The 12,253-nt window shown below is 39.2% G+C and overlaps 1 protein-coding gene across 1 annotated transcript; it reads left to right on the forward strand.

The window, feature by feature from the left end:
* Window positions 1-695: 695 nt before the first annotated feature.
* On the forward strand, window positions 696-5,268 carry slc48a1b (solute carrier family 48 member 1b). Its single transcript, XM_086041316.1, has 3 exons — window positions 696-1,099; window positions 3,388-3,555; window positions 3,956-5,268. Exons 1-3 carry the CDS (start codon window positions 970-972, stop codon window positions 4,090-4,092), a joined length of 435 nt encoding a protein of 144 aa, XP_085897442.1. The 5' UTR covers window positions 696-969; the 3' UTR covers window positions 4,093-5,268.
* Window positions 5,269-12,253: the final 6,985 nt, after the last annotated feature.

The raw sequence follows: 12,253 nt of genomic DNA on the forward strand, positions 1-12,253 counted from the left end.
TGAAGAAGTGTGGCTGAAAAGCACAGACGAGCATTTTGTGCTCCTCCAAGCAGAGATGATGGTAACGGGCGTGTCGTGGTGTGACCTGCTGGTGTTTGCCAAGGAGGACGTACTGGTTCAGAGAATATACAGAGACAGCTGTTTCATTGAGAAAATGAAGGGAGTTTGCTGTCTATATTGGAAATGCAATAATGAGCTGTGCCCTCTAAATTATGGGCTGGTCTCTTGGGGAAAATTGAGAAAATGTATTATTGTTATTATAATTTAGCAAAATAATTCAATAGCACCGGAAGGGCCCAAAGATGCCAGCCCACCGAGCATCGGCCCGCTATGCCCAACGGCCAGTCCCGCCATGCACAAGCCTGATGGTAAACTGATTCCCAGTCTGTCCCTATTAAAAATTGCTATTATGCCAAAAAGGCTACACAGCCTATAAATTAACCCGCTTAATATATCATCCTAACCCACAGGTTCTGGATTATTTTTTGTTTTAATTATTTATTTTATTTTACTTGAAGGAAATTGGGAATTAAAGAAAAACTTTGGGGTTATATCTGACAGTACACCCTAAACAGTACCATACAACGTTTTTGTTATTGTTTTAGTTCAGTCCATGTTGGTAAGTGGAATGTAGCTATTTTATGCGCGGATGATTGATTTACTATGATTCTCATAGTAAAGGCGTTTACTTCTACTCCCCCAAGAGGTCGCTGCATCGGCATAACAGAGTTGATTTGCCCAGAATCAGACGACGACAAGCGGACACGTTCTATTTGAGACTGGCTACAAGATAAGTATCAATTGCAAACGCTGTGCCATGGAGGAGGCTTTTCGTGTATGAATGACAGCACAGCAACAGTGCCACTTTTGTCTTTTTGCGCCTGTGCCTTAGCAGCCCACGCTCTTCAACTCGTTTGCCATTTATTATTATAATTTTTTGATCTCATCCCAACACTTGTTTTTGTTATAATGGCCGTAAACAAAACGTACGTTAGTGTCGGCTATGCTTCGGTCGGTTTGCTTGTGGGGACGTCTGCTTTTCTGGTGTGGAACGTCGTGTACCGACAGCCGTGGACAGCTGCCATGGGAGGACTGTCAGGTAAAGTGAATCGACGAACCTTTGGCACGCAATGCGTGCTCGTTCCAAATCAACTGACCTCTTGCTTGGTTACATCAAGAAAAATGAGCCATGAATAAAATTCGGCTACTTCAACGTTTACCATATTGACATAACTACTATAGCTGGATAAGCATACGCGCGCGCACACACACACACACACCGATTGTTATTTTTTAACGAGAGACGGTCCGCCCAAATAACTTAAAAATTCCCATGAGAGTTGTTACTGGAACATGGAACTGCCAATGTTGCGTTAAACATTTTTCACATAGGGCTTTGTGTTCGAACGTGTCGGTAAAGTTGACTGCACGCATTTGATTAATTGTTGGCTAAATGGTTAAAAAAAAAATCCCAATAATATACACGGGGTATACTTGCGAATGTGCAATTGTGGCAGAAAACTGGTGAGCCACGATTGGTCATTACCTGTGCACTAAGCACCTGTGACGTCATTTTCTGTCGACAGCAAGTGGCAAAATGGCCGCCGACTTGCGATAACTTAAAACGGATGGCTTTTGTGGCATAATTCATATTCTGCAAGTTTACATGTCTAACTTTTTTTTTCAAAAGAGTTATTTAAAAATAATAATAAATAGCCCATAAAACGGCATGGTCTCTATTCCCTAATCCGCGAATAACGAAAATACGCCAATAAATTATTGACGCCCTTGAAAATGCATTGGGGTGGGGGGACCAAAACCTGGAGAAACCTTGATGGAATCTTATTTGAATCACTACCTCTAATACTCCTTAGCATTTTTCGGTGTGCCTTATACCGTACACCCATCTCTATTAGTTGCCTTTTGTATTCAATTTTCTTTTGTGTGTGGAAGTGTAGCCTAATGACACGTTTATGTTGTCCAACTTTTTAATTTAAGTAAGTTAAAAACAAGCAGGTCGCAGAGTCATTTGGATTGTGCAAGTGGGTCCTTGAATGTGACCTTTGAGCTTCTAGATTAGGTTTGTAATTGCCTCACTGAATATTCTGCTGTCTACATGTACTGTAATAAGTTTCACCGTGTATCAACTTTTAACCCTGCCCTCAAGACAAAAACTGGGAGTCCAAGATTTGGCGAAGCCTCACAGTGACTGAAAAAAGAAGTGTTCTTAACTGACTCAGCTTGTGGAAACTTGTCGAGTCATGGTGTGATCACAAGGGTAAAAAATAACCAAATCTTGCAGTTGCATGATGAGCAGTTAAACAGCTGTGTCGGTGTTTATTTTTCTTCTACAATTCTTCAGCACTGTTCATTTCATCTTATAATAACTTCCATGGATGTGTCCTGTCAGTTATTCTTGAAATTTAGCAGGACACAATGTCGACATGGACATTTAGATACACACAAACCTTCAAATGTGCTTGTCACATGAGATTGGTATACTGTAGTAGCTGAGTACATACATGGGACCGATTGAGTATACTACTTGGCTGCAACCAGCAATTAAGGTTTTTATTCAGGCAGGAGACAAAATAGATACCACCTGATTCACTGTAAGGCATATGATTTATTCCAACAAACAATGATTTGACATTTAAAATTAACGGATACATCAGTATAAAAATATACATTAAAAAAAAAAAGCTCAATGTAGCCAAGTAAATGAATTTTCTGACCCCACGTAAGACTATTTTTCCAAATAGTGACTAGAATGAACAGGGGTTAGGGATAAAGCCCTACTCTGAATAATGAAAATGCACAAATAATTTACACTTCAACAGGTGTTTGTACTTGTATACAGATGCCACAAGATGGCAGCAACACATAAAATAAAGAGGATCATAAAACACCAACATAATTCATTATTTAGTCGCCGCATCGAGAGGGAAGCAGAAACATACTTTTGTTTTCTCTTATGACAGTGCACAAGGACCACCAATAAAACAGGACATCAAACACAGGCAAAAAAAAAAAAAACGCGGTCAATAAATTAAACCTAACAACAGCAAGATTCCAACACATGGTGACAAAGTAATGCTTTTATCGCTTTGGGCTGAAATCAGGAGTGCTGACTTCAGCTCCAATTGGCTATTTACCATGCGGTTAGTTAAGTGTTGGCATCTGCTCCATGCCCCTTGCCTGTGTTTTCATTTTCAATTTGTGTGTGTGACTGTTTGTCCCATTCAATGAACGATTGAAAGTGCATCAACTCCTGCTCCCTTTTTTTTTTTTTGCTTTTCATTTACTTGAGTGCCAGCGTAAATCAAGGTATTCTGTTTGAATGCCCTCAAACGGGTTTATATTAATGTTTTTTTTTCTACCCATCAGGTGTGCTGGCACTGTGGACCCTAATCACCCACGTCATGTACCTGCAGGACCACTGGCGGACCTGGCTGAAGGGGCTCAAGTTGTTCTTTTTCGTTGGTGTATTCTTCTCTGTGCTCGCGGTCGTTGCTTTCATCACCTTCCTGTCACTTGCCGTCCACAACGAGGAGTGTGAGTCATCGATCGTTGTCCTTGTAGTGTAGGAAAGATGTTGGAGTATGTGTGAAATGGGAACGCCATCATAACTAAATGTTTCGTTCTTACAGATTACGTTAAAATAAAAGCTTTTTATCTGCTTCAATCAGAGTTGTTAACTTACTCTGAACACTTTTGACTTGTAGTCCTTTGAGCGTTCACTACGACGGCTTCCCAAAATTCTACCTAACGTGTGGCGTAAACATAAATCCGTTAAATCAAGTAAATTTGCTTGTCCAGTGTGTACCTCACTTTTACTCAGTCATCTGGGATCGGCTCTAGTCCAAGCGCTATCGAAAAAAAAGAAGGATGGATTATTCTGTTGCATCAGTCCATGATAATTATAGTGACAATGTATTGGTTCTCTCACCTGCAGCCCTGACTGACCCTCGTAGTCTCTACCTATCTTGTGTTTGGAGCTTCATGAGCCTCAAGTGGTCCTTCCTGCTCGCTCTGTCGTCCCACCGCTACCGCAAAGAATTCTCCGACATCAGTATTCTCAGCGACTTCTGAAGGCCGTTAATAAAGGCGCACAGTAACTAAAGGGACCTGCTTCCATCTCCTTATGCCGCACGGGACAGTGTGATGGATGACTTTTTAAGGTAATGCTCAGCGTTTGGATGAACTTTCATTCCAGTTACATCTTTCCTTTTGTAGCCAGTAAGCACACACACACACACACGCACACGCACACGCACACGCACACTCACACACACCAGTGAGGGGGGGCATGTATTTTCTACCTGAGAGGTCAAAGGGGACTCACCCAATTGAATCCACCACTGTCGCATCACAATTATAGAAACTGTCAAAACAACTGTATACAAAACCACAATATACCAGCACGCAACTGTGCCATATAAGTCGTGTGGAGCAGTTCAGAATCAATATTTATCTAATAACACGACAAACGATCAAAATAAAATGTCATGCTCACCATAGTTGCCGATTATACATTTACTATGTTAGTATATGCAGATCCCTACAGACTTTGCTAATCAAACTTGGCTTCCTTTGAGCAACCAATCTGAGGACGGAAAACTGATGACATGTTGGACTGAAGCGAATCTCAAATCTGAATGGTTAAAGAAACAGTCCCATTGTTAAAATCGTTTCAGTTAGAATGGCCATCATTACTGATTCTGAAGGCCTTGGGCAGGTTAGATTGATATAATAGTACACAGAGGCTGAAATGACTGGGGGAAAAAAATCCTAAATCCATGCATGTATTGGAAGCAGTGCAGTTGAGAGAAAGAAGAGAATAGGCCGTTGGGGATGAAGTAATACAATTTTGGGGGAACAAATAATAGATTTTAGATTGTAAATGTAAATCAATGCTTCATATAGTGCCTTGCTGGCTCTGATGACTGACGTAGACACATATAGGCCTGCACATTAGTACATCCAGTGTCCATCATTTTTGATTAATCTCTTCAGCACTTCAGCAGTAATTGCAGTTTCATGTGATTGCCAGTAGGGGGCCTTACCACTCCAACAATACTCTTAATTTCTCAACTTGCTGATTTGTGTACTTGTATGGAAAAGTATTTTTTTTTATACTTTTCCATGTTGTTTCATAATCAAATGATAAATGAGGGTTGACAGGGCGTTTTCTATACATTTTCTAGATTTTGTTTTATTTTGTGCCTTAACCTTGGAATATGAGATAAAATGAAGTTGGGCAATGACTGCAGTTTCATGTCATTCTTTTAAAAATGATTGATTTCATGCCCTCCTAATAATATACATCTAATATAACATTTATATGATTGTTGCTCCGTGAGATTATTGTTGCTGTCTTTTCACCATGTGAAAAGGTACTTTGTGTATCCATGTGAATGTGTTTGGAAAAGAGTCGCATTAATAAAGTGTTTTTTTTTTTTTTTAACAAGACCTCTGTGTGAAATCTGCAACACACACACACACACAGTAAAACACTTCCCATTTTTACTCAGAGGGACTATTTCACAGTTTCTGTTCCTGCAAAATATTTCATTGCTGTCTAGTTTTGCAAAGGAATACAACTTGTTTTACTAAGGAAGGATTAGAGGAGTTAGCCATAAGCAAAGGTCACTAACAGCGAAATTTGCACCAATGAAACGGCCTGAGAAACATTTCTCAAGAAAAACACCCCACAGCATCGCCAAAGCGAACAATAATTGCCAGCCAATAACCTGCGCTTTGAAGTCAGCCAATTACGGTATACCTTTCATATTTTGATTTTGTCCCTCAACAGGGAGCTGCCTGCAGCTTGCTGCTGTTTGATTTGATTGTAGCAAGTTGATGTGAAAAAGATGCCTTCACTATGTTTCCATATACAGGACAATATGTATGCTCACCGTTGGTTCATGATGAACATTCTTCACTCCACAGTTTTTGCCCTAATTGCATTCAACCAGCTTGTTTGTCAGCTCCAGCAGTCTGCTTGCATCTTGGTAATTGCAATGTTGTGGTCATATCACCATAGTAACATTTTTAGCCGAGTGTTATAAACTTCGACATTAGGAAACTGAAAAACTACCCGTCTCAATTTCCACTGAGCGGGATGGGGGTTTGGAACCAAATGCGCCCTATTAACTTTATATACTAGCCTGTAAAGTGTGTGCGCGTGTGTGTGTGTATACATGGTATGTAAAGAGGGGAGGGGACTCATTTTATTCAATTATGGGACCCCTTTCTACACAAATCAGGGAAGGAAGTAGTCTCAAAGTATTGAATGCAGTCTGGCAGAGTGCGGTGAGAAGGGGTGTTTATAACGTAGCCTTTTAAATATCTTAAATGCCCTGTACAATGAAAAGCTAAAAAGCTACAGCTTTTTAACAACAAAGATATTGTTTTGCATGCAACAAGTCCACAGCAACCGTATGTACTTAATCGCTGTACACCCACTTCCACATTTCAAATATGCAAAGACAGGAGAATGGTCGATATATTACACAGCAGGGGTCCTGCGAGGACCATAGTACATTGCACCTAATTTTTTATATATATATATATATATATATATATATATATATATATATATATATATATATATATATATATATATATATATATATATATATATATATATATATATATATATATATATATATATATATATAGTGAGCATCTGTTTTCTAAAATTCACCCTGAGGTTGTATAGAGCCCATTGGATGTTTCCCACCCTTTCTAGACAGAATCTGAATGTCACTCAAGTGCTAGCCTATTGTATTTTGGCCAACATGAAAATCAAACACAAGTTTTGTTAACTGTTCTAAAAATACTTTTAAATATCAATGGTGCACATGTGGTCAACCTGGATTTCTTGCATAATGAAGACAAAGAGCAACCCAGGGACAGGAAACCTGTATAATCTAATGGGGTGATTAAAATAAAATAAAAAAACAATACTACACGAGAAGGCAAAATATTAGAAACACCTGTCAGAATAATGGTGTGTGTCTCTTCGTGTGTGGCATTAAGAGGAACTACAGCGAAATGTTGTATGTGTAATGTTGAGCTGGATTGTACATACTGTAATTGTAATTAGTCGGAAATTATTGGAGTTATTGAAACTAGCAAGGGTGGGACAAAATATTGAACTTGCGATGATGTGTCGCATGGATTCTCTGTGATAGTGCAGTGAGCGTGTTCCTCTGCAGCTTGGAAAAACGAGAGCCTTGTTGAATTTTCTGTGCGCTATGTAACTTTTACGGGGCTGAATGAACATCGCAAAATCATAGTCTACTAATTTGTTACAGGAGTACATACCTATTTTCAACTACATCACACACGCATGATAATTAAAAAGTGTCATTGTATATGATTTGCATATAATTACCGATATACAGGATATTATGTTACTACTACTACTATTGTGATCTTGACACTTGACTTATTATGCGCTTACAGTTTATGCTATGTACTTATACTGGAAAAAGACCAGTAATTACCCTCACATTAGTGTACATTTTAAACCGAAGGCTACGCGATATTGCTTACTTGCTTGTTTTAAAAGTGGCCATGTTCTATGGAAGATGACTTGCTATGGTATTGTGCTTTGCTTTGATCAACATTATTATGTACTCAATGAGGAATTGGCAGCCCGTTGGCCGTATACAGCACAAGCATCTGAACCAGCCCGCCATGTAATTCTAAAAACAAAAGTGTTATAAAAAACACCAAAACATGTAACAATTTCGTATAGCTCTCAAAGGGCTTGAAATGGTTGGAAAAAGGCCTCACATTGCTACATTAGATGAATGAAACATATCAGTGAAACAAGTGCCTTGCGATTTCTCGCAGGTCCATTCCTCCTTCCCATAAATTGACTGGGATTCATTCACAAGTGGATGCAAAGTGTGAAAGCTTCACTTGCAACATATGATCATTGAAAGCATTTGTTTGTTCTTAAAAATAAAAGAGGAAGAAGACAGAGCGAAATGAAAAGCTCCCATCTTGAACTGTTCGAGAACCAGATGGCCTCTTTGACATCGAGAATCTTCTTTGGCATTTTAAGACAGTGGTCCCGGAATGATTTCCGAGCAACTTCCGCAGATTGAGGCGGAGAGCCAACAGATATTTAAGCAATTGATCTGTTTTACTTACAAACTGAAACTTCCGTTTGCAGCTTTTTGCGTCGGTTTATTGCCAGTGTTGAGAAGTATGTACTGTGCTTAAAAGGTATCTGTACTTTACTTGAGCATTTATTTTTGTAATTTGAAAATCAGTAATCTGTACTGCCTAGTCCTTACTTGGTTAAAATAGGCTTGTTACACAATGTAAACAAAAAGAGGTAAAGTCAAGCAAAGTTGTGAGCTTGTTTGAGACCTTTGGGAGTTATGAGGTAGAAAAAAACAGGACAGCAGGCGACGTGGGAACGTGAAACAGGTAGCATGTAGTTGACGGCGCAACAAATTTGGAGAAGCGAGATATTACCCATGCATGGCATCATTTAAGAGAATTGTTTGATGTTGTCAGTTTCAAGAATGATTGGCAGTAATGTGTTGTGTGTTGTGCCGGCCTAAAAATTACGAGCTTTTGGGGTTTAACAAATCTTTATCTCAGTGTTTCTTAAACTTTATACACCAATACAAACTAAAAAAAAAACATAGCTTTCCAAGTGTCACCAGAGTGACCATCATTAAAATACAGTGAGGGACTAGGCCTAAGTGTTCATCAAGAACTAGAGAGGTTTTATGCTTAAAATGTATATTCATTATTGTAAGGCACTGTAACATAATGTAGCGTTAGGTACAACTAAACCACTTGAAAACTGTTTTATTTCACTGTTCTTAAAAAGTTAAAAAATTCTGTTCGTGGCAAGTACAAAAATGTACTTTAGACGAAGAAAACATGAACTGCACTACATTTAAAGAAAATAAACAGGCTGTATGTATATTTACAAACTTCATTGTAAAATTCTTCATTTTAAAGTTTGTCGATTCAATTTGCATTTATTTCAGTGATTTTTTTTTTTTTTTCACGTACCACTAGAGGGAACCCGTGTAACACACTTTGAGAATCACTCCTTCATGTAGTGTGAAAACCCACATACAGGTGAGGTGTATTTTTAGATTTTTTTTGTTAGTCAGTTCACAACATTAGCAAAGGTACGGGAACGTGTTGTTTTCCTAGCATAAAAGCCTGATGCTAATGCTAGCTAGTTATATTTTCTTAGCACAAGCAGTATGAAAGTTAGCAAAATCAATTTTGTGTGCAGAGAAGTGTTCAGTTTTTTTTTTTATTGTGCCAAGTTATCCAAATGGTTATGTACAGTATATAATTGGCCCCAAAAAAAAGCATTTGTACTTTTTACTTTTGTACTAAGTACGTACAGAGTTTGTACTATTTTACTAAGTGAGTTTAGTACTAATGAATTTAGTACGTTTGATTTTACTTGCGTATTTCTATTTCTTACCCAAGTATCTAACATGCAGAACATTCATACGTTTGCTATCTCGGATTTTCTGCTACAGGACGTTTGTCACAGTTTTCTTTCCCGTCGCCAAATGACGGCCTTTCCGCACGGCCTGCGTTAGATGGGCCTCGGTCGTCCCTCTCTGCCGCCGTCTGTGCTGCGTCTGCATGCTCTGCCTCTGGGACCACGGCGAGCTTGCATCTGAAACATTTTAAGGAGACACATATTTGCCGTTTGCAGCGAGCACAAAGGGATCTGCCATGACAGGGTGCGTTTGATGTGGCTTCACAGGGGGAACCAGAACCAGAGCGAGGGATTCGAAAAGCCATGAAGAAATGTTAGCGCTATGTAACTTTGGTAAAATCACCTAATCTAATGGAAGTAGGGATTGATTCGATGTGAAGGCCAACTCCTTTGAAGCGGGGCCGCCGAGCTCTGTTGACGTTTCTAATGCAATGGCTCTGTTGTAGAAACGCAGCATTCCTCTGCAGCTCGCACACAAGACGCCGTTTGACCGTACGTCTGAGCCGGGGTGGATGCGTGACAGCGTCAGATCCTGCGGATCCCAAGTGGACGCTGTTTCCCTTAACTCGTATTTGAAGTGTGAGATTATAGATATTGCTCACGTGTAGTTGGGGTCTGGGGTTCCCAACAAAGGCCTTTCATTGCCCCTGACAGCAAGATATCCAGATATAAGATGATCCCATAGTTATAAAAAAAAAAAAAAAAAAGGAGGTAAAAAAAAAAAAAAAGTGAATCATCTGTAAGATCTTTTCCCTTTGAGGCTGCAAAATTGGGTTTATGTGAATCATGGCATCAATCAAAACATGGGAACATTTGGAGCGCGGGGAACATGTTTTTGTGTCTGTAGTCAGCGATGAGGTCACCAAGGACCTCAGAACAGCGGAATCTCAAAATTTGAACATCCCTGAGGTCACACATTTTGGGGGGGGGGAAATAAAATCCCTCCAAAGTGGAAAGAAACAGCTCATCTTCACGTTATTCGTCAGCATAATGTGCAAGAATTTAGCGCAGCGCGCAACTCCTGTTTTGCTTTTTGGGGGTCTTGTTTGTGTCTTATTTGTAACTTTTTGTAAACCACTGACGTACCTTGAGAAAAAAAAACAAAGATTTCGGGAAAGATCCACCTCTTAAGTTGAAAGGCGAGGCAGACTTGGCATAGCTCATTTCATACACGAGGTAACTCAGTGTGCTTCACATTGTTACAAAGCAACAGAGAAACAGAAGAATTTCATATATTTACAAGCAAAGTAGAAAACGAAAAATAGTTTATTCAAATTAGTAAAAGAGCATACAGCCAGCGCAAGAGCATCATTTTGGAAAAAATAATTCTAGAAATTCTCTAAAAGACCTTAATCATAGGTATGGGGGGAAAAAAGCATAGTTTATAACCTGGATTTAAAATTGTTTTGGGGCAGACTTCACTTTTGTCGGCCGTTTATTCCATTTGCATGCAGCATAACAGCTAAATGCTGATGCACCATGTTTGCTTTGAACTCTGAGCTCCACTATTTTGACCCAAGTCTGCTGACCTCAGAACAATACTGGGTTTATATTCCATGAGCAATTTCTTAATGCATTCAGGACTTAAGCCATTCAATGATTTATAGAACATTAGCATAATTTAAAAATCTATTCTACAGCTGACTGGGGGCCAGTGTAAATTTTTTACACAAAGTCCAAAGTCACTTCTGTTTTGAGCTTTATGTTTTCCTTTTTTTGTGATACAGAAGAGAAGAAGAAGAGGAAAATTGAATCATGTGGAAAGTGGTACGCACGTGCATTTCTGTGCTGGCTGCTCATTCCAAGTTGACAATAATAACAAAAGAAATGGCGAATGGTAAATGGACTGTAGCCTACTAAAAATGTTCAAGTAAAGTAAAATTTTCATTCATAATTTCAAATGAATGATTCTTTTACCGAATAAAAAAAAAAAAAACGACAGGGCTGGTTGTATTCACTGTTTCCCATCAGGCATCCTGACCTTACATTACACGTTACATGACGTGACAATTTTCAAAGATTTTCCTGGAGCAAAAATCTCGAGACCTGGTACAAGCACGCAGAGGCCATATGGTCACGGCGTCTGCTGACTCACTGCAAGCTTTTGCACAGAAATCGAACCGACTGCAATGAATTTCAGATGCTGACTCAGCGGTGAAAATGACTTTCATGTGCTGACTTGCTATAAATAGTGTTGCTTCACGCTTGATGAATATGCAAAAAGATTTTTGTTTTACACCCTTGCCACTTTGTATGTCAACATGAGGAAGTAGATGTCAATAGAAATCCTGATGTTCATTTGCCTCTTTCACGTTTCAACCCACAATGTCCTCTTTTCAAGAATTTGGGTCACTTAAGGTTCCTATCAACACTTGGACCTCGGATGTGTTTCACATTAGCACATGCACACAAAGACCATATGACCTTGTGTTTACACATGTGGACATGATGTGGCATGTCCACGCAACCTTCCTCCTGGTCACGCTCTCTTTGATAGCCACGTAAATAGAATCACTTTCCATTCTCGTCAAATTGGGTCTTAGGTCTTTAGCAGTTTTAGATTTGAAAAAAGAATCAAAATATTTGTATATATTTTTTTGTGGTGGTTCCATCTCACAGTTATGGGGTTGGAGGTTCAAATCTGGGTTCCGGAGTTCTTATGTGGAGTTTGAATGTTCTCCCCGTGCTTGCTGGTACTCGGGTTACCTCCCACATTCCAAAAACATGCATGTTAAGTTCATTGAAGAC

The sequence above is a fragment of the Filicampus tigris genome, chromosome 9, assembly GCF_054856515.1.
Source record: "Filicampus tigris isolate MCC_2025a chromosome 9, RoL_Ftig_1.0, whole genome shotgun sequence".
In the NCBI taxonomy this organism is placed as follows: Eukaryota; Metazoa; Chordata; class Actinopteri; order Syngnathiformes; family Syngnathidae; genus Filicampus; species Filicampus tigris.